Consider the following 18,429-nt stretch of genomic DNA (forward strand, 5'->3'; position numbering starts at 1 on the left):
TTTTTTTTTCCTGTTATTTATCTTGCTGTAATCAACTGAATAAGTTGATAGGATTTCATCTGCAACCTTGCAATTATTTTTTCACCAACAGAACACCAGACACAAAAAGTTATCGTCTGCATTGATTCAGGGAATTAGGTGTAAAGCATTGAGTTGCTTAGTAACTTGAGTATTTACGAAGCCAGACTTTTGAATTACTTTTTGCTGCTTATCCAAAGATTCCAATGACTCCATTAACCTTGTAATATTTGAAATTCACTGATTTATATTCACCATTAATAATTATCATCACTTTTTTTGGCTCCCATTGAGTCTTAACCTAATCTCAATTTGAATTATTATGAAATTACAAATTATTGATTTGTGGCATTAACATCATCATTTATGGTCAGATTGAAATATGTTAATTTGCCTTCTAAATGAGAAGGATGAATCTCTTTTTTTTCTGGTAATCATAATATTAATTATCAGTGGGTTAACCTCAATTCTGGTCTTTCCTTCTTTTTTTTCCTTCCAATTCGATTCTGTTTGTGAATAAATGATTTTTTCACTAATTACTTTTGGGATCAAGTGTCTTCTGTTGGTATTGCTGGACAAATGTTGTTACTTCAAACTGTAGAACACTTTGATTGAAAAAGTAAATTATCTTTTTTTTTATTATTCAATCTGGTTTCATTTAGCTGCGGCTGTTTGAGCTTGAGTTATTGGCCGAGTTTATCAATACTTTATTTGGGTTTCCATTTGGCTTGTTTGGCTTTGCTATTTTGGGTTGCATCAGGGTTGACTATCATGGTTGTTGTTTCATTTTAACTATGGTTTTTAATCAACTTATCATCATCATTTTGCTGACCATTTTGGTTGGGAAAATTATTCCTTGTTTCCCATGTGAAAATTCATTTCATCTCTTTCTTTTCCTCTTTTTTTGCTTACTACTATTTAGGAATTGAATTATCATCACTCAGAATCAGATGGAATCACTCATTATATTATATGTGTGTATAAACATATAAAAGGTGAAATGAAGGTGAGAAACATTGAAAACAAAAGTGAAATAATAAAGGCGTTTTGCATTGATTCAATCAACACTGAAACCGAGAGATCAACAAACAATGTCTAAAAGCGTAACTTTTTTTTCTTCTCTTCAACCTAAATTATTCAAAATTTTCTCCTACAATTGAGTTAGTGTAACAAAATTTGATGAACAATCAAATGTACATGAAGATATTTGTTTTGTTTCACTTGAAATGTTAATTAAGAAACAAGTCAAGTGTACAGAATTAAAATATCATACTTGTTGCTTTCATTATTGATATTAACAAGGAAGGAGAAAATGATGATGATGATGATGATTATGTTGGTGATGGTGATGGTGAATTAAAAATAAGAATGGAATAAGAAGATTAAGTTCATAATTGAGATAATGATGTTGACTAGACTTTTCGTTTTCTCTTTCCTTGGCCGTAATTCTGTTCCTTATCTAATCTTGTTCTTTGCTTGAAAGTGAAGTTTATCGTTGATTTAAATTTTCTGCTGACACAATGTCTATTCAGGTTGAGAATTAAGATTGTGAAAGCCTGAGAAACACCGAAAACTCTTGACAATCATTTGCGTGCATCCAGTGATTTCATACAATTAAGAATCCAATCTAGATAAAAAGAAGAATAAAGTTAAGTTGAATTAGTAATCATGTTTGAGTTTAATTTTAGTGGCTTTTTTTGTTTCTGAATATTTTGAGTCAATAACTTTTGTCTTTTTTTATATTTACCTTCTTCTTGCTTATAATTGTTGCCGTTGTATGATTATTGGTGGTAGTGTTGATGTTGATCAACATTTTGTTGACGTTGTACAATTTTAGGGGTAAATGGTTTACCAGTGAAGCAATTATAATTAAAGCAACTATTGAAGTTTGTTAGTTATCAAGAAATAGTAACAGCAGCAGTAAAAAAAAGTGCAACTCAAAGAAACAATCAAGTTAAACTTTTTTTTGGGTTAAAAAAGTAAGTAAATCATATGATATGAAAAGATAACCTTGGAAACGAACGAAGACATTTCCCGCCAGAATGATGATGATGATTATGATGATAGCCATTGATGCAATGCCTCTACGCTTTTACTCTCATCCTGTTCACATGACAACTTGTTGCCTAATTTTTTTTCCTCTTCTAATCGTTTAGTTGAACTGAGTAAGTGAGGAAAAATATGAAATCATAATTCACTAGAAGAGAAAAGAGAAGAAGATAATTTAATATAAAGACAAATAAAATGTTAACTTGGATAAGATATTTTCCCTCTCATCTTCATTATCGCCATCATCATCATCATCATCATCATCATTGCTTTCTCTCTACTTGCTTTACCTTGTTTATACTCTAACAATGTTGAAAAAGTAGGTCAACAAATGTTGATCCAATATTAGTTTCAACTTTTTTTTCTCATCTTCTCTGTGTTAAAACAAGAAAGGTAAAAAGAGGAGAAGATAAAAATGATGGAAATAATGATGATGAAGATGATGATGGTGATGGTAATAATAATGATGATGATGATGATGATAATGAAGAAAAAAGAAAGATGTTGATGAAATGGCGCGGTTATAAAAGAAAGTACATCAGCTTGGATAAAGCAGACAACAGCATTCAGGGTTATACAACTTTCAAGGTCAATATTTTGTCTATCATCATGTTCCAAGACCTAAAACAAGCTCTTCTCATTCACTCACAATTTATAATTTTTCCTTTCTTTCCTTGTCTACCTTCTCTTATCATCATCATCATCAACATCAGCTTGGTCTCAAATTTTCATTTCTTTATTCTCCTTCATCTCCTCCTTTTTGTTAAGCCATACCTTGCAATTGTTTCTTACTCAACCAGTTATCTGTCAATAATAAAATAATGAGATTTATGTAATATTACAATCAATATGTACGAAATGTTAGAGAAGAATGAGAAACATTCATTTTTTTGGAACTTTACTTGGCTCCAAATACGAGGTGAAATGTACCTTACCTTTGAGATATTGTTAGTGTTCAATAGCTCGGTGATGATGACGAGAAATGGCAATCATAGATGAAATGGAAGAAAAAAAGGAAAGCCTTTCTGTTTCTGTCTGTGTTGATATCAGCCAAAAAAACAAGGCTCAATGTATTTACTGTCTTCTTTATGCTGAAAGGGATAGAGAAAGGAGAGAAAGGGGAGAAAGAAGAGAAAGAGAAAGAACGAACAATTTAATGCGAAGAGAAAAAAAAACCAGTCAACATCGAACGTCACAAACTACCAACTAAATACCTTCGAAAGTTTATTCACCGTTACAACTTTGGCTTTCAGTGTCTTCATCTCAACTGGTTTTCGTGTGCCTTTTCAAGGCCAAACCAGGCCCACATCCTGCAAACATACATTCACTGTATGTGTATGAATATATCATGTAATTCATCTTTTTCCCACTTGAGGAAGAGAAAGAGAAAGTTTTAAAGAGACTTATTAAGAGAGAAAGAAAAGTAAGTAAAGATGAAGCACAAATAATAATAATAATAATAAATATTAAGCACTAATAATGGTGAAATTACAAACGCAATAAACTCAAATTCAATGGCAACTTTTTACAGGAGTCTAGAAATGCAAGTTTATTGGTAATCAAATGGGGTGTGCGCCAAGTGGCGACACTGTTCGCTGCATGTGCGAACTACAAGTGTGTATCATATTACATATTCATTTTTACAAGCAATGCTTGTTTACAATATTTCATTAAGAGAGGAAAGACAGAAGAGAGGAGAGAAAGAGAGGAGAAACCAATAGGGCCAGAGAGAGACTCGAACCCGGGTTTTCATGTGGGATTGTCCAACGCCCTAACCACTGGGCTATGCAAAGGCACCCGACATTACGCATGCTCGAGTACTTTAACTTTTTGCGATCGTTTCAAAATCATTCTGTATGGTTATGAATGATTTTAAATTACAATGAGTTAATGAGTTAATTTCAGATTTAAAATCAAATAGCTAATTTTCTTTATTTGATAATCTAATTTTCTTCACAAAAATATATTTTATTATGAATTTTGAGCAAATTGAGGAGATCCCCCACAATTCCCCCACTCGTCCACAAATTTCATCTTAATATCTGGCTTAAAAATCATTAAAAGTATTTTCAGAATGCGATTTAATATAAAAAAACATGAGAAAAGTTAATGAAGGGAACCAATTTAATCTTTAATTACCAAAAAATAATCAAAAAGCTTTATTGAACTAGAAATGAGACAATCTAATGTGATTCAATGTTTTTTAGCTGATTAAATGAATTCTCATTCCTGTTAAGAATATATGATATTTATCAATCGAAAATTTTGTCCTTTAAAGATCAATAATGCAAAATTTTATTTTGAAAATCAACAAAATTAAATAAAATATCTTGCAATTGATTAAAATTATCAACTTTTTAAATGTTAGCAAAAAGTTAAAGTACTTGAGCATGCTCAATATGATGGGTGCCTTTGGATTTCTTGAATCCGTTGCCTTGGTTATCAAAGATGCTAAATGCTCTTCTTTGATTGGTTAGGTGCCTTTGCATTTCTAGACTCCTGTCAACTTTTTTTGCAGCTTCATTATTGGCCATGGACAAGTAATGCCATCTAGCGAGGAAAAAAATAATTTTTGGCGGTTTTTGGTCTTTTGGTTATTTTTTGGTTTTTTTCACTTGTTTACATTTTTTCCTTATGGATTTGGTAATTAAGTTATTTGTTTGCTCTCAAGCTATCAATTGCTAATTTGATAATTTTATTTACAATTAAGTACAAGCATACATATATATTAATCATGTTATTATCGTTGTCAATTTGTGAGAAAAAGTTAAATAAATAGCAATGAATATCAAAGATTAACCATTACCGTAAAGGTAGTCATAAGGAAAATAACTGTGTTTATTTTTGCTTTAAAAGATATTTTTTTATAACAATTTAGCAAATATTCAGCTCTAACAGACTAATAAAGTGTCGGTAAGTATTATTAATTATTGTTTTACAAGATTGTTGACCTTTTCTCACAACTTTTATCGTATTTTTCTGCTTTTTAATAGGTATTAAAGTTCATCATCTGTCTGGGTTCTGTTATTTACTCGTTGATCTTTTAAGCTTGCTGCTGGTGAACCAAAAAAAAGTGAAATATGCATCTTGATGTAATATAATTTATAATTTATTTTTAAATGTGAGTACATCTTTTTTACTGTTGATTTAAATTAACTTGATCGACTATATTCTAATTACAATTTTGATTTACTTGTCGTTGAAGGTGGGACGGTTGAAGATGAGGCCAACTCCGGTAAGGTTGAGGATACAGTTGACGAAGGTGATGATTGAGATGAGAAGTTTAACCTTAATCGGGCGATCAAAGTTCTTATTTCATCAGTGATTCGGCTCATACGGACCCGTATTGCCTCAAGGTAGGAGGTCGCAATTGAAGGACCACCGGAAGAACCACCTAATGGACCGGAAACAGGTTCTGACAAGAAACTGTTCGATACTGAAGTGGCTATTGATGAGACTGAAGATGATAAACCAGAGGAAATTGTATTTACTACTCCCTGTTGTGAGGTGCCAACACCAATAATTGCCATTCGACTTTGTAACCGTTCAAGACTTATCCTTACTCGTCTTAACAATTAAGGTTATCATCAGCATAGCAGATCAAGGAAGAGAGGAAAAGAAAAGGAAATTTCAATGTTAAAGTTAATTACCAGAAGGGAAGAAGAAGAAGAAGAAGATTGTAAAAAATAGTGAGCTTTAATAGCATTGGTAATAAACAGTTGGTAAATTAGATTTGGAATAATGATTATGATCAACTATCAAATGCTACTTTAGTTTTTATTAGCCAAAAAAAGCAAGGTAAACAACTCAATCAGGTTAAAGGTGAAGCACAATTTTTGCACCTTCTTTGGAAGCAAATTGTCTCATTAATTTATTAACTTGATATCGGTTTATTTCTCTCACTTGCTATTTACTTTATTTTGCACCCTCTTTGTGATATAAAAACCCCTGGAATTGGGTTCAATTATGATTGTAAAATAATATTGTTACCAGCCTTATTATTATTACTATCAAACTATTAGACTTATAATCATTATCATCATCATCTTTGGTGGTAGCTGTGATAATGATGCTGTTTTCAACTTGTGAATTGCTAGGTATACCAATTGTAATTTGATAAGATTTCACAGAAGTAAAATGTTATTAACTATTATCATTATTGTGTGATATACTTTTACGGTTGAGATGTTTAAAGGAATGAAAAAAAAAGTTAAGAAGCCAATTTTTTTGGGTGAAAAAATATCGCCAAATAAAATTACCTTTCCCTTCATCATTAAAAAGTTACCTATCAATGTAAATTATTGTTTCAATTTAACGATGAAAAGCCAATTAAACTTGTAACAAAGTAAATACAGAAGAGACGAAAGAAATGATGAAAAGATGAAGCAAAAAAAAACAAGAAATTACGGTCAAAAGAGCAAAGAGAAGAAGAAAAAATTACTGTTTAAATGGACATTTAAATGGATAATATTGGCCTTACTTATGTTACTAATGATGATTAACAGAGAGTATCCGGTATTGAAATGTTGAGGTAAGAAACTGGTTTATGTCTTGATGGTAATGATGAGAGAAAGGAAATGACAAGGTAAAAACAAAATGAGCTTACCTGAGATAGTTGAGAAGTGAACGGAAAACGGCGGCTGTAACGTAACGGCGATTGGTGACCAACTCGGTTATAAGAGTCTAGGAAGCCCAAAGGGAAGGGAAGCGAATTATGTCATTTCTTAATTATCGTTGTAATAATGGTTAATTAATCTTGTGTCTCTTGTTAGACTGACCAGTTAACTAATTGAGTCTGAGATTTTAAACTCTACACCAAACCCAGTCTAAAGCTTTGGGAAACAAGCGAACCGTTTAGCTTTCAAAGGTTACTTTAAAAGGGATGTTTAAACCTGAGTCTAATCATAAGTCTTGGGACTGTTAAATAGGTGTCTAAATTGGTTGCCAATCAAATTAATTACCAATTAAACGTCTAATTGGCAGGTAATTTTATTTACTTGAAAAGGCATTGTAAATATTAGTCTTTTGTTTTATGTTCAACCTTTTGAAAGTGAAATTTTTCATTGCAATTTGTTAACTTGAAAAATGGACATTTCCCTCGCTAAATTTGTTTGTATAATTTTTTACCTTTTGTTTTATTAATTAACTCATTAGTTTGTATAATCAGTCTGACCAGTTAAGTGGAAATATTAATATTAATAATGATTGATTAAGCTGATAGCGAGAAGAAGGAGAAGAAACAAAATGTTTCTCATTCAACTTACCTCAACATTTTGCTCTATTCGGTTGACTTCATCAATCATTGATTGAATCTGAGTTGCAGTTCCTTGTTTATTAACATTTTTTTTATTATTGTTACCGCCATTATCATCATTAACATCATTATTATTGTTGGTATCAATTGAATCAATTGTCGATGAAGGATCAATAATATCATCATTTGCATCAAGGGTTCCAGTTGGTGAGTGCAATTTACTGGTTACCGAAGTAGCTTTGAATATTGGGCGAAACAAAAAATTTGAGGTTGAAAATTTGAAACCATATGATAGTGGAAGCGATGAGGAAAAGATGTTTAACGGTTCGTAATCGTCTTCAATTCCTTGATTAATGCCCAGTTTAATTTGCTCCTCTAAATCAATCAACAGTTGATTTGCTTGGTCAACGGAATCTTCAATTAAAGATTTGGCATCAACTGCAGGGGAAGGTGTACTTGAGTCAATCTTGGTGAATACTTTATTGGAAGTTGAAGGAATTGAAATGATTGAATAGGAAGATGAAAGTGGTGGAAATGGTTGGACTGATTTCGTGTTGGAAGAGATTATTTGAAAGTCGTCTTTGGAATCGGACGGGAAAAGGTGATCCAGTGATGAATGTTTTACGTTTACTTGAGGTTGATACAGACTTGATAAATGTTTATCATTTGATGATTTAACCAGTTTAAAGCCATCAACGTCAACTGCAAGGGATGACAATGAAGAGGTTGATCCAAGTGGAAACAAATGTTTATTCAATTTAACGTTCAATGTTGATGATGATCTTTTCCTTATTGACTTATCATCATTTTCAACCTTTACATTGCTCTCACTGTGACCGGAAATCCTATCGTAACTGACCCTTGGTTCATGTTGTCCATCCAGTCCATCATTACTTACAGGAATAGTTGACCCTTTGGTTCAATTCATTTAGTGTGTCAGTGGACAGTAAAGAGACAGTCGAGTTAAATTGTTGGTTAGAGAGGATTAGAGAGGATGTGTCATGAGGAATGATGTGCATGTCCAATGAATCATTTCAAGATTAAAATTCTCAACGGAAACTGAACAGAAAAGAAACTTCGAATTTTCCTTTTTTTTCTCTTTTTCTTCAATTTCCTATCATCTTTACCTTTTCCACTGGCATTTTCATTCTCATCATTTTTACAAATTACTAATTATTCAAAACTCGTCTCAATCAACTGTGAAACAAATTGATCAATTTGCTGGCTAACACCTTCAAGTTGCTACCTTAAAGCAACTATTGAGTCTTTTGTTTGCTAATAATGGTTAAGCAGTGATCAAGGCTTTTTCAATGTTGTTGCACTGTTTAAAGGGTTATGCGATGTTCAAATCACAGCTAATGTTGTAATATTGTTAATTGATATTGTTGGTTTAGCGATGGTTTGATGGTTGTAACCATGAAACAAATTGTTTAGCCTTGATTCCTGAAGCCATTGGACTTGTAGCTTTGTTTTAAGCTTTTGCTTACGCTTTCATTATCATTTTAAATGTATCATTACATTGTAACACTTGATCAAGTTCAAGGTTTGCTTTGTTTGCAAGTAAAAAAATAGTTACAGTAAAGAGGGAAAATAATGTTTTTTCATTTCATTTTGTTCGCGCTGCTGTTCAGTCGCCTCACACAGATGATTTGAACATGGCTAATGGACTTGATAATGGGTAAACTCGTAAATTTACTTACCTAATTTAAAGGTGATAAACAAGATTAACTGGATGATTAGATGCATTAATTTGATGATCAATTAATTCCTGGTCAATGAAGATTTGCAAACAATTGATTGGTAAAAATTGAATCGTCTATTTGTGGATTCACTTGAGATTCAAGTTGACTTTTGACTTTGGCAAAAGGTAAAGTCAAAATGGTTCAACTTGCAATTGGATTGACCAAAAGTGGGTTATAACAGGTTAAACCAGTGTTTATTACATTTTAATGAAAACTCATTTCTCTTGATTCCCTCTACAATCAAATCTCATCAAATGCTACAAGTTCAACTGCTAATCAATTACCTAGTTGTTTACATATCAAGATTAACCCCGAAAAATTGCAGGAACAAGGCAAAGATGAGTTGAGTTAAGTCAAGTTTCAATAAATAGCCATGAAATGAATGGAGAAAAGTGCAAAAAATGAAACCGGATTAAAGGGGAAACATTAATCATTAACTATTAACATCCTTGATCCATTAAAATGAAGACTGAATCAATCCTTTAAACATGATTAATTAACCAGTTTGGATTGATTAGAGTCTCACAATTGAACAATGAAAAACAATATTAATCAATTCCTCTTTTCCAATTGATAACATGCAACCTCAATTGATTATGAATAAATGAATTGCAATGTTATTAAAAAAGCATTAAAAGGACTTTTGTTTTGATTAAAAAATGAAAAATTTGGGAAAAGTTTGCTTTTACTGTTGTTTTTGAAATTATAAGTTAATTGATCAGATTGATCAGTGTTATTAGTATTGCTATTCAACTGTGAATCGCTCAATCAAGTTACTCATTCCCAGATTATTTGGTTTAAAATGGAGAAACAAAATGAAACAAAAATGGGACAAAAAAACCTGTGACTGTCTCATAATTATTAAACTTTATTTTTAGTTGATTTTCAAACAAGATGTTAAACATGCTGACAATCGACGGTAGACAACAATTGGTTCCATTAAAACAAACAATAAGTGTTGATTTTCATTTATTCATCATCAACTTAATGTGTAATTAAATAGCTTGAAAAGTGTCAACTGTTGACAGTTAAACCTGGATTTAACTATCAATAACCTCCATTGGGTTTAACTCAATACAACTGAGCTAATTGATGACTATTAAGTAGTCATTTTATAATAACAAGTGGACCAACCATGACCATGACTGATCGCAAATTTATTTATGCTGTGTACGATAAATTCAATCCACATTTAAAGACTTGCATTCTGACGACAATTCGTGAGACAAAATTTTTTGCGATGGAAAATTCTTGACGAAATTGACTTCAAAGTCGTCTGGTCTCTTTTAGTACAGTTGAGGCACCAAATTATTAATAAAACTCTTTACTTGAAAGACAGCTCTGCATATATTCCTAGTTCACCAATCACCGGATTATTCAGAAATTAGATAATTTACTAGATAATACACCATTACTATTATAGTTTCGTAAGATATGTTAGTTCTATTCTATGGAATTGCGGTTTCAAATTTTTTCCATGCTGGCTCTTTTAACTACTTTATGAAGACATGATTGGTTGGTACTTGATCAACGAAGTATTATTAACGTGGATTTCAAACAAAAAAGTATCCAAGTGTGCGCAATACCTTTTCATTATAAATCGAATATTACTTGGGTTAAAAGTTTATCGCTCGTAAGTGATCAAGCTATATAGATACACGTATAATTGAATGAAAAAGTGAAATTTTGTAAAATTGAGTGAAATTTATTCAATAGAATTTCATTGATTTTACATTCTCTAAGTTATTTTCGACTTCGGTATTGAATTGTTCCGTACATTAGACACTATTATGTACATTCAATTAATTATGCATGCATTTATTCCTTTAAGCGCACGTCGCGCAGCACATCCATAAAGTTGTAAGCTGGCCGCTAAAACCAAAGAGGACAATAAAGCCACTAATAAGACACTAGCCCACTTTTTTTAGTCAAATGGCTGATTTTATTAACACGAATGAATATTACTAGTGTTAAAAGGATATCTTATAGTAGTTGTAGAGTAAAAAATAAGTTTAAATATAATAATAAATGAGAAATAAGTTAAATTTTTGTAAATCGAATCTAATACATTCAATGAAATTTCAAAGATTTGACATTTTCTAGAAAATTCATATTCTCATTAATGACTTAAAGATTAAATTAACATATATTTTCAATCATGACAATAAAGGGCCTAATAATTCTCGTTTTGCAACACCTGGTACTGCGCCGGCTGAAACAGAACCAATGATTGCAATAAGAGCCACCAAGAAGACATAGGATACAATTTTGATCAATTGCATTGTTATCACGTGGATTTGCTTGATACGTTGTTTCGAAACAAAATTGAAAAATCACTAAATTACTTTGTATATTTGAATCTTCAACTGATATCGTTTGATGAGAAATGATCGACTTTTATACTTATCTGACTTACTCATTCTTTATTCAGTTTCATTTGTCAGTAACAACGCAAAATTTCGATGCTCAGGTTATGCGATTATTCATACTTTTACAAAAGCTGTGTTTATATCAACAATTTGACAAAGTATGTAAATTACCTTCAAACACATGATATCTTGTTTTGTTTGTATAAGATTGGATCATGGCTTCATCGTTCCGTCGAGAATTTCTCTTGGATAACTAATTGGCGGACAATTAGAGGGCCAGAATTTGATGTTTTGACATTATACAAGGTTTAGCAAAAGTTCGAATGTGAGAGGGATTGACAAAACATTGACAAAATGAATTTTGAGAGTGCACCCAAACAAACTAAAATTGGTTTATATGCAGGAGGAAATGTGTTTTGGCCTCCTACATGAACTTTCCCTTTAACCCCGTGAAGCTTAATAGATGAATTTGATGAAACGATGATTTAGATTCTTGAAATATTCAGGTTCAAATTTTTAAGACCAGTCACCAAAACAAGAAAAATGTTGGAAAATTGTCAAAAGTGATCAATGCTTGGCGTTCAACAAATATTTTATTGAAAAAAATTAACTTTAAAATCTCTAACATTTAAAAGCACAGGACTTATCGAACTTATCAATTTTACAGAAAATAATGTTCCATTTTCCACAAAATAAGTGCATTTTTTGGTTGATCAGCAAAAGTCACACCAGTATAATGAGTTTTATGAAAAAATCCATAGTTGTACAATGGAATTTTATATTTTGAACTCGATTTAAAACTGTTAAATTTGTTCAAAACTGTCAATCGGAGGATATTCATAGCTCAGTTTTTATGCCACTGTAACCCTACAATGTCTCTACTCTTATATCAAAAGTCAGATTTAAATGCCATTTGAATCTATTTTGGTCGTTTTACAGAGCATTTACTATGTTCATGAAAGAATCTAATCAGTTTTTCAGATAATACTGTTCAATATGCCTTCTATTATTCTTGAGAATTTTTTCGAGCCTAAAATTCTATGAATCAAACACTCACAAGACCATTTCTGAGTCGATTTTTGACCAAGTCGGCACAACAAAATTTTGCTCAACTTTGCAATTGGTTGTTCACTCCTTTTAAGTCGATATCGTTTTAACTCGAATTATTTGCATTATCTTTGTACTTTTGAGTTTTTTCGTTACGATTGACCACACTTAATACAAATCCAGATAAAAAAACTGATATTTTCGGACATTAAACGTTTTTTCTGACTGAATATGAATAATTTTTAGCTAAAAGAGCTAAAATCTCACCTGAAACGATTTCATTAATTAATTTAGGCATGATTCACAATTTTGATTTTTAATTTACATTAATAGGTAGCATAAACAATATATATGCCTACTTTGTTTTATCAAAAAAATTAACCCCTACATTAGGCGCTTATTCTAATTTGTTCATAAACATAGTAAATGCCCTGTAGTCAAACCCTTCTAAATGTGAACGATTGTATCCTCACTAATAATAATGAAACATTGTAAATGAAAATTATGAGTCGATGATCGAAGGTACTTGTTATTCGCAAAAATATAGAAACTCAAAATATTGAATAGCAAGAATTTACTGATCATCTGTTGTCTATTCGATGTTGTCAAAACATCAACCCTCATATTGGTCTGAAATTATATGAAATGATTCAGTTTTGTCAATGATTCTGTTTGTAACAACAGCTTGATGAATGTGAACATCAAGTTGCGACTCGAAATTCTTTTGATATCACTCCAGAGTTGAAATCTCTCGTTTATTACACAACTAATATACAGCTAAAAGTGTCGTTATTCTAGATTTGCGACAAATCCCCTTGTTAATGCCTCTTTTAGCCTAGTTTGGATTGTTCCTGAGGCCGTTTCACCCATAAACCCGGCAACCATGAATTGACAGCAAAAAAAACAAAAAAGCATTGTAAAATTTGCTTTAATAGCCAGAAAACGCCAGCAATGAAAAAGTTTAAGTTCATGGATTAGCTAATGTCTGAAGGGTTCTCAAACTTTCTAATCTACTTACTGGCTTAAAGCGGCAAAATCAGAATTCATTTGTACAACCTTAATCTTATTTAACGCAGTGTACTGTATGGATGAATTTGTTATTTAATGGTGGTCTTTTCATCAAGAGTTTGACTCTATTGAATGTTAACGATTGTATCCTTACTAATAATAATGATGAATGAAAATTATGAGTCGATGATCGAAGCATCTAATTGTTATTCCTAAAAATATAGAAACTCAAAATATTAAAAATTTAATTATCATCTATTACCATCTATTCAGTTTTGTTCAAACATCAACCCTCATATTGGACTAGGATGGCATGATACGATCCAGTTTGGTCAAGGATTCTGTTTGCAACAACAGCTTGATGAAAGTGAATGTCATGTTGCCACTCGAAAGTCTTATGGTACCGCTCCAGAGTTAAAATCTCTCTACACAAAGTATCTCTATCTGTATTAATACACAGCTAATATGCAGCTAAAAGTGTCGTTACTCTAAATTTGCGATAAATCACATTGTTAATGCTTCTCTTAACCTAGTTTGGTTTGTTCCTGAGGCCTTTTCACCCAGCTTCTTGCTTCAACTATTTTAGTCACTTTAATCACTTTTGTTTACCTTAATCCCTGTAAATGATTTACTAAACAACAAGAATCATCATCATTACGATCATCAAAAGAAATTGACTCTTTAATCTCAATAAAAAAAGGCCACCCAATGAATGAAACTGTTATTCAGGTTGTTAATGGTTTCCTTTTGTTCCCATCAAAACAGGTAACATTGGGTTCCATGGGTATATTGACTCATCAGGTAGACTTTGTTTAACCAAGAAAAAAAGTGACTTTAAAACCCAAAGTTAAACATTGAACATGAAATCATGCATTGAGACAACAGCAAGAAAAAGGTTTCCCTTTTAGATTCATCTTTTGATGAGCATATCGAATCAAAGTTTTCCCAAATTTTGCAACATTAATTAACACAAATTGTTAACAAGATATTAATCATTTCAAGTCAGTCGACAAGTTTTTCAACTGTCCATTCATGAATATAAATTGAAAAAAATGATAAAACACCGCAAAAAAAGGCAACAGCAACATGAAAAAACATGAAAATCCTTTTTAAAGCAACAAAATGGCAATCCAAATGCATTATATGTTAATCAACTGTAAACAGTTTGTCTGTTGGCGTTGATTGATATTGTTTAGACATTGTATTAAGTTGATTGCGTGATGATTATACCTGATTAAAATCAAATTAACACAAAAATCGAGAGTTGCCTTACTCACTGACAGGAGCAACAAAGTCTAAAGTTATTGATGAGAAACAAATAACTTTCATTATTAAATATTAGCGTGATGTGGTTAGGTTAACATCAATTGGGCTCATTGGTTATCATGTTGTCTTGTTTACTGATTGTAACGACTATTTAATGCGCTCTTTTCAATGTTAATTTGTGTAACAATTAACTCATGGTTCGTAAGTAAAAAAAAGGCTTTTAATATCACGATTATTCGTGTTTATCACATTACATAACGTATAATTAATTATTCAATTGGTGATTTACTTTGGTTCATTAAGTTTTTTTTGCCATTCAATGTTGGACTTTTCACTCTTTCCAACCAATTGTTATTGAATCAATTCAATTTGTTTTTCCTATCCTTTAACCAGCAATTGAAACCATTTTTACCTAAAATTAAAATAGTCTCCAAACATTAAAAGTCAATTGTAAACAATTATCATTTTTTAAGGTGTTACAACCATTCTCATTGCAATTGTAATTTCCAATTAATCGTGAAACGTTTTAAATGCTAATTTGTTTTGGGTTCAATTGTTTTGAATACAATTTGTTTGATTAGCTTTGCTAGTTTTCATGATGAATATCATTTCTGTTGTTTCCAAATTCAGTTACTAAACTGACCTGTAATTTGTTCAACTGTTGATGTTGGCTTATCGTTTGTTGATTTCAACTGATTAGATGGATTGATTGGTGAAACTTGATTAACACAAATTGTGATCGCTTTAAGTACCATTAACAGGTAATAGAGATGATTTCAATATTTCTTAATGATTACCTTGAATGATTACTTTGGTGGCCCTCAGCTTCAATCAATTGGTAATTTGATCAATTGAATAATTAAAGTGTTCTCATTAATCTGGTTTAAATGTTATTGACTAATTTGAATCATCAAGTTGAAAATTAAACATTAATCTTTTAATCAACTTTCCTGTTAATTTGTAACTTGAGATTGGTTTGAACAATTTGTTGGTTAAATTGAAGAGGATTGGGTTTGGAAACCAGATTTTTATGGTTTTGCACCAGACTTGTAACCATTGACTTTTGGGTTACCATTTGATCTTTGTTTTTCAAGCTTCTGGTTTCAAGATTAATCTTTGACTGATTAGTTCATGTTAATTGGATGCTTTGATTAAAGTCATTGGCTTTTCTGATGAAAGTGTTGTTTTTATGATGAAATAGACGATTTTGTTTTCATTTAATTGCTACAATTTAGCTTTATCTTTGTTTCGTTAAACCTCATACTGTGACAATGTTTCAATGTTTAATGTTTAAGTGTTGCTATACTTAAACATCTTTACGTGTTTATTAGCCACAATCTTGCCTTTCTTACATTTTCACATGCACTTTAAGCATGAGATTAACCGTTGATCTTTTAAATCAGATCAGATATCTTGATCGGTTTGTTTTTCATTTGCTATTAATTGAGATTAGCGGCGAGTCCAAACTTGTTTAAAATAAGAACCGAGAACTTGTCACACATCTAACGCCATCTATTTATAACCTATGGTAATTTTATCCTTTTTGGTGTTGTGTGAAGCTTTCAATGTTTTAAGTTAATTGTTATTTCTAAGGATTAACCTATTTTATCGCCATAAATTCAACTAATAATAATTTAATGATGATAGGTAAGTGAACAATCTGAATTTCTGTGATGTTTTGTTTGATATAGTTGAGAGACAACACAATTAAACCAAATGGAAGTGATTACAAGGTGTTAAACATCATTGTTTCATTAGAAGCTAAAATTTGATGTGATTAATTGAAACCTTGTAACAAATTGAATGTTAATTATCGATAATCAATATGTTTGTATAAATGGGTACATTATTAATAATCTTACTCCTTTCAATCAAACATTCAATTAGCTTTTAATACAGTTTTGATACACTTGTTGCATCACATTGAAGGGTTGAAGCTTATTTTTATTACCGAATCATGTTTGTTTCTCAGTACAGGCGCCATTTTTGACTTTTCAACAAAAAGATTATTTGATTTGTTTCCTTTTTTTTGCCGAGTAAGACTTAATTACTCAAAGACAAGATTGATGGTATTATGTGATTAAAGATACCAAGCCAGACGTCAGATTATCCAAGTAATTAAAACCAGATAATATTATCAATCTAACTCGTTCTTTATTTTTGTTTTTGTTTTACTCTTACAGCTTCTTGTTCTTATACACAGTGAACCGACACAGAGATGACAATCATATCCATTTCAAATCATGTGAACCATGGATGATGACGATGATGATTAAGATGTTAATAAGTTGCATAAACGGAAAGGGTTAACTACTTTAATTGTCTCCTCAATTTCGGATGGCTGTCTTGTCAAAACACTTACCACTGGCAAGATGTTAACCCTCAAGCAAGGACTCAATTTTGAACAAAAGGAAAGGGAAAGCAAAAGGGCAACCTAATTAGAGATATATTCAAATTATCCAAAATTGTCTACAAGATGTAATCAATTTTAAGGTGTCAACGTTAACCCAACAATCAGCAATAATTTAAATATTAATCATGGAAATCAAGTGAAGCAAAGAGCGCAAAACCGGAGCCCAAAATAATTGCAAGAAGCTGTTGCTGATTCAACAATTTGTTGATTATGGAGACTTATTAATCGTCAATGTAAACAATCGGCATCAACCATTGCCAATAGGAACCAATTAATCTAAATGGTTAGTCGCAATTAAAGTTGGCGGCAATGAAAAAAGACAGGAAACAATGAAAAGAGCCCAAAGCATAATGTTAACTCAATTAATCTCATTTGCTTTTTTAATGTGGCCAAAATCAATCGAAGCGAGTCAAAATGTTTGAAAGCCAGTTAATAACAATAACAATAAAAAAAGATCATCATCATCAAAATCATCATAATCATAATCATAATCATAATCATCTTGCAAGTCAACATTAACATGAACAACAGCAAGTTGGCGTAAACATTTCCATCTCTTCCATCTTTAATGCTAATCAAGACGCAAAAAAGAGGAATCGTTTCAACAGTAACAATCTTAATAAACATTTGCCCAATTTCCGGAATTAAAATGTTTCTTCTTTTCAGTAATTTTCTTGATTACTATTAACATTTGTATTTTTAATCTACTTTTTCTTTCTTCATCAATTTACTGTATATTAACTTGTCACTCTCATTAATTCAGATTGCTCAGTCTTTAGCTTCTCTTACCTTGCTGTCACAATTACCTAAGGTTATTGGTTAGACCTTTTAAACATTATCAACAATAATTAATAGCAATAATAGTAACGATAAGAAATAATAATGATAATGGAAATGGCGATAATATAATATTATGATAGGAGTATGGACGCATCACACGTTACTTCATGCGTTTAATCGCGTTGTAAGAGGGACACTTTTCGCTGCATGAGTATTACTTGTCACCATTTAAGATGAATCTGTGTTAAAATGATTTTTCACTCTGAAAATTGTTGCTATTTTTACGGCAAAAAAAGTCACCAGCCTTGGAAGGTAGAAAAAAATATCCAAAAAATATCACCAAATCACGGTTGAGGGATTGACACAGTCAATCCATATCCGTTCAACTTGAACTTTGCTTTCACTCTGTTTATCATCACATAGACAATCTTCATTATCATCATCTTCTTCTTCATCTTCATCTTTTTTCTTCTCTCTTTTTTC

General features: G+C 31.3%; 1 protein-coding gene and 3 long non-coding RNA genes across 5 annotated transcripts; 2 read left to right on the forward strand and 2 right to left on the reverse strand.

Moving 5' to 3' along the window:
* Window positions 1-1,043: 1,043 nt before the first annotated feature.
* Window positions 1,044-3,558, reverse strand: LOC107360136 (uncharacterized). The gene is made up of 5 exons (XR_001568235.3): window positions 3,282-3,558; window positions 3,003-3,158; window positions 2,842-2,871; window positions 1,766-2,215; window positions 1,044-1,645 (listed from the first exon to the last, which is right to left on the reverse strand). It is a non-coding gene; the product is annotated as an uncharacterized LOC107360136 (long non-coding RNA).
* A 917-nt stretch (window positions 3,559-4,475) lies between these two features.
* On the forward strand, window positions 4,476-6,347 carry LOC107360158 (uncharacterized). Its single transcript, XR_001568249.3, has 3 exons — window positions 4,476-4,980; window positions 5,061-5,188; window positions 5,273-6,347. It is a non-coding gene; the product is annotated as an uncharacterized LOC107360158 (long non-coding RNA).
* LOC107360157 (uncharacterized) lies at window positions 5,153-9,334 on the reverse strand. The gene is made up of 4 exons (XM_015926779.3): window positions 9,022-9,334; window positions 7,332-8,233; window positions 6,674-6,750; window positions 5,153-5,634 (listed from the first exon to the last, which is right to left on the reverse strand). Exons 1-4 carry the CDS (start codon window positions 9,065-9,067, stop codon window positions 5,244-5,246), a joined length of 1,416 nt encoding a protein of 471 aa, XP_015782265.2. The 5' UTR covers window positions 9,068-9,334; the 3' UTR covers window positions 5,153-5,243.
* Window positions 9,335-14,834: 5,500 nt separating this feature from the next.
* LOC107359435 (uncharacterized) lies at window positions 14,835-17,873 on the forward strand. 2 transcript variants are annotated; one of them, XR_016200244.1, is made up of 3 exons: window positions 14,835-16,400; window positions 16,731-16,867; window positions 16,937-17,873. It is a non-coding gene; the product is annotated as an uncharacterized LOC107359435 (long non-coding RNA). The 2 variants fall into 2 exon arrangements; XR_003081795.2 differs by lacking the exon at window positions 16,731-16,867.
* Window positions 17,874-18,429: the final 556 nt, after the last annotated feature.

Source organism: Tetranychus urticae, chromosome 3 (assembly GCF_039701765.1).
Source record: "Tetranychus urticae isolate SD_2017Ah chromosome 3, NJAU_TeUrti_SD_1.0, whole genome shotgun sequence".
NCBI lineage: Eukaryota > Metazoa > Arthropoda > Arachnida > Trombidiformes > Tetranychidae > Tetranychus > Tetranychus urticae.

What these genes read in the sequence shown, in the direction of transcription:
- LOC107360157 (XM_015926779.3), bottom strand. Translation starts at nt 9,067, where the DNA reads ATGCATCTAATCATCCAGTTAATCTTGTTTATCACCTTTAAATTAG. An exon ending in GTTTATCACCTTTAAATTAG is followed by an intron (nt 8,234 to 9,021) that starts GTAAGTAAATTT and finishes ATTGAACCAAAG; the next exon opens with GGTCAACTATTCCTGTAAGT. An exon ending in TCACTTCTCAACTATCTCAG is followed by an intron (nt 5,635 to 6,673) that starts GTAAGCTCATTT and finishes TTAATTGTTAAG; the next exon opens with ACGAGTAAGGATAAGTCTTG.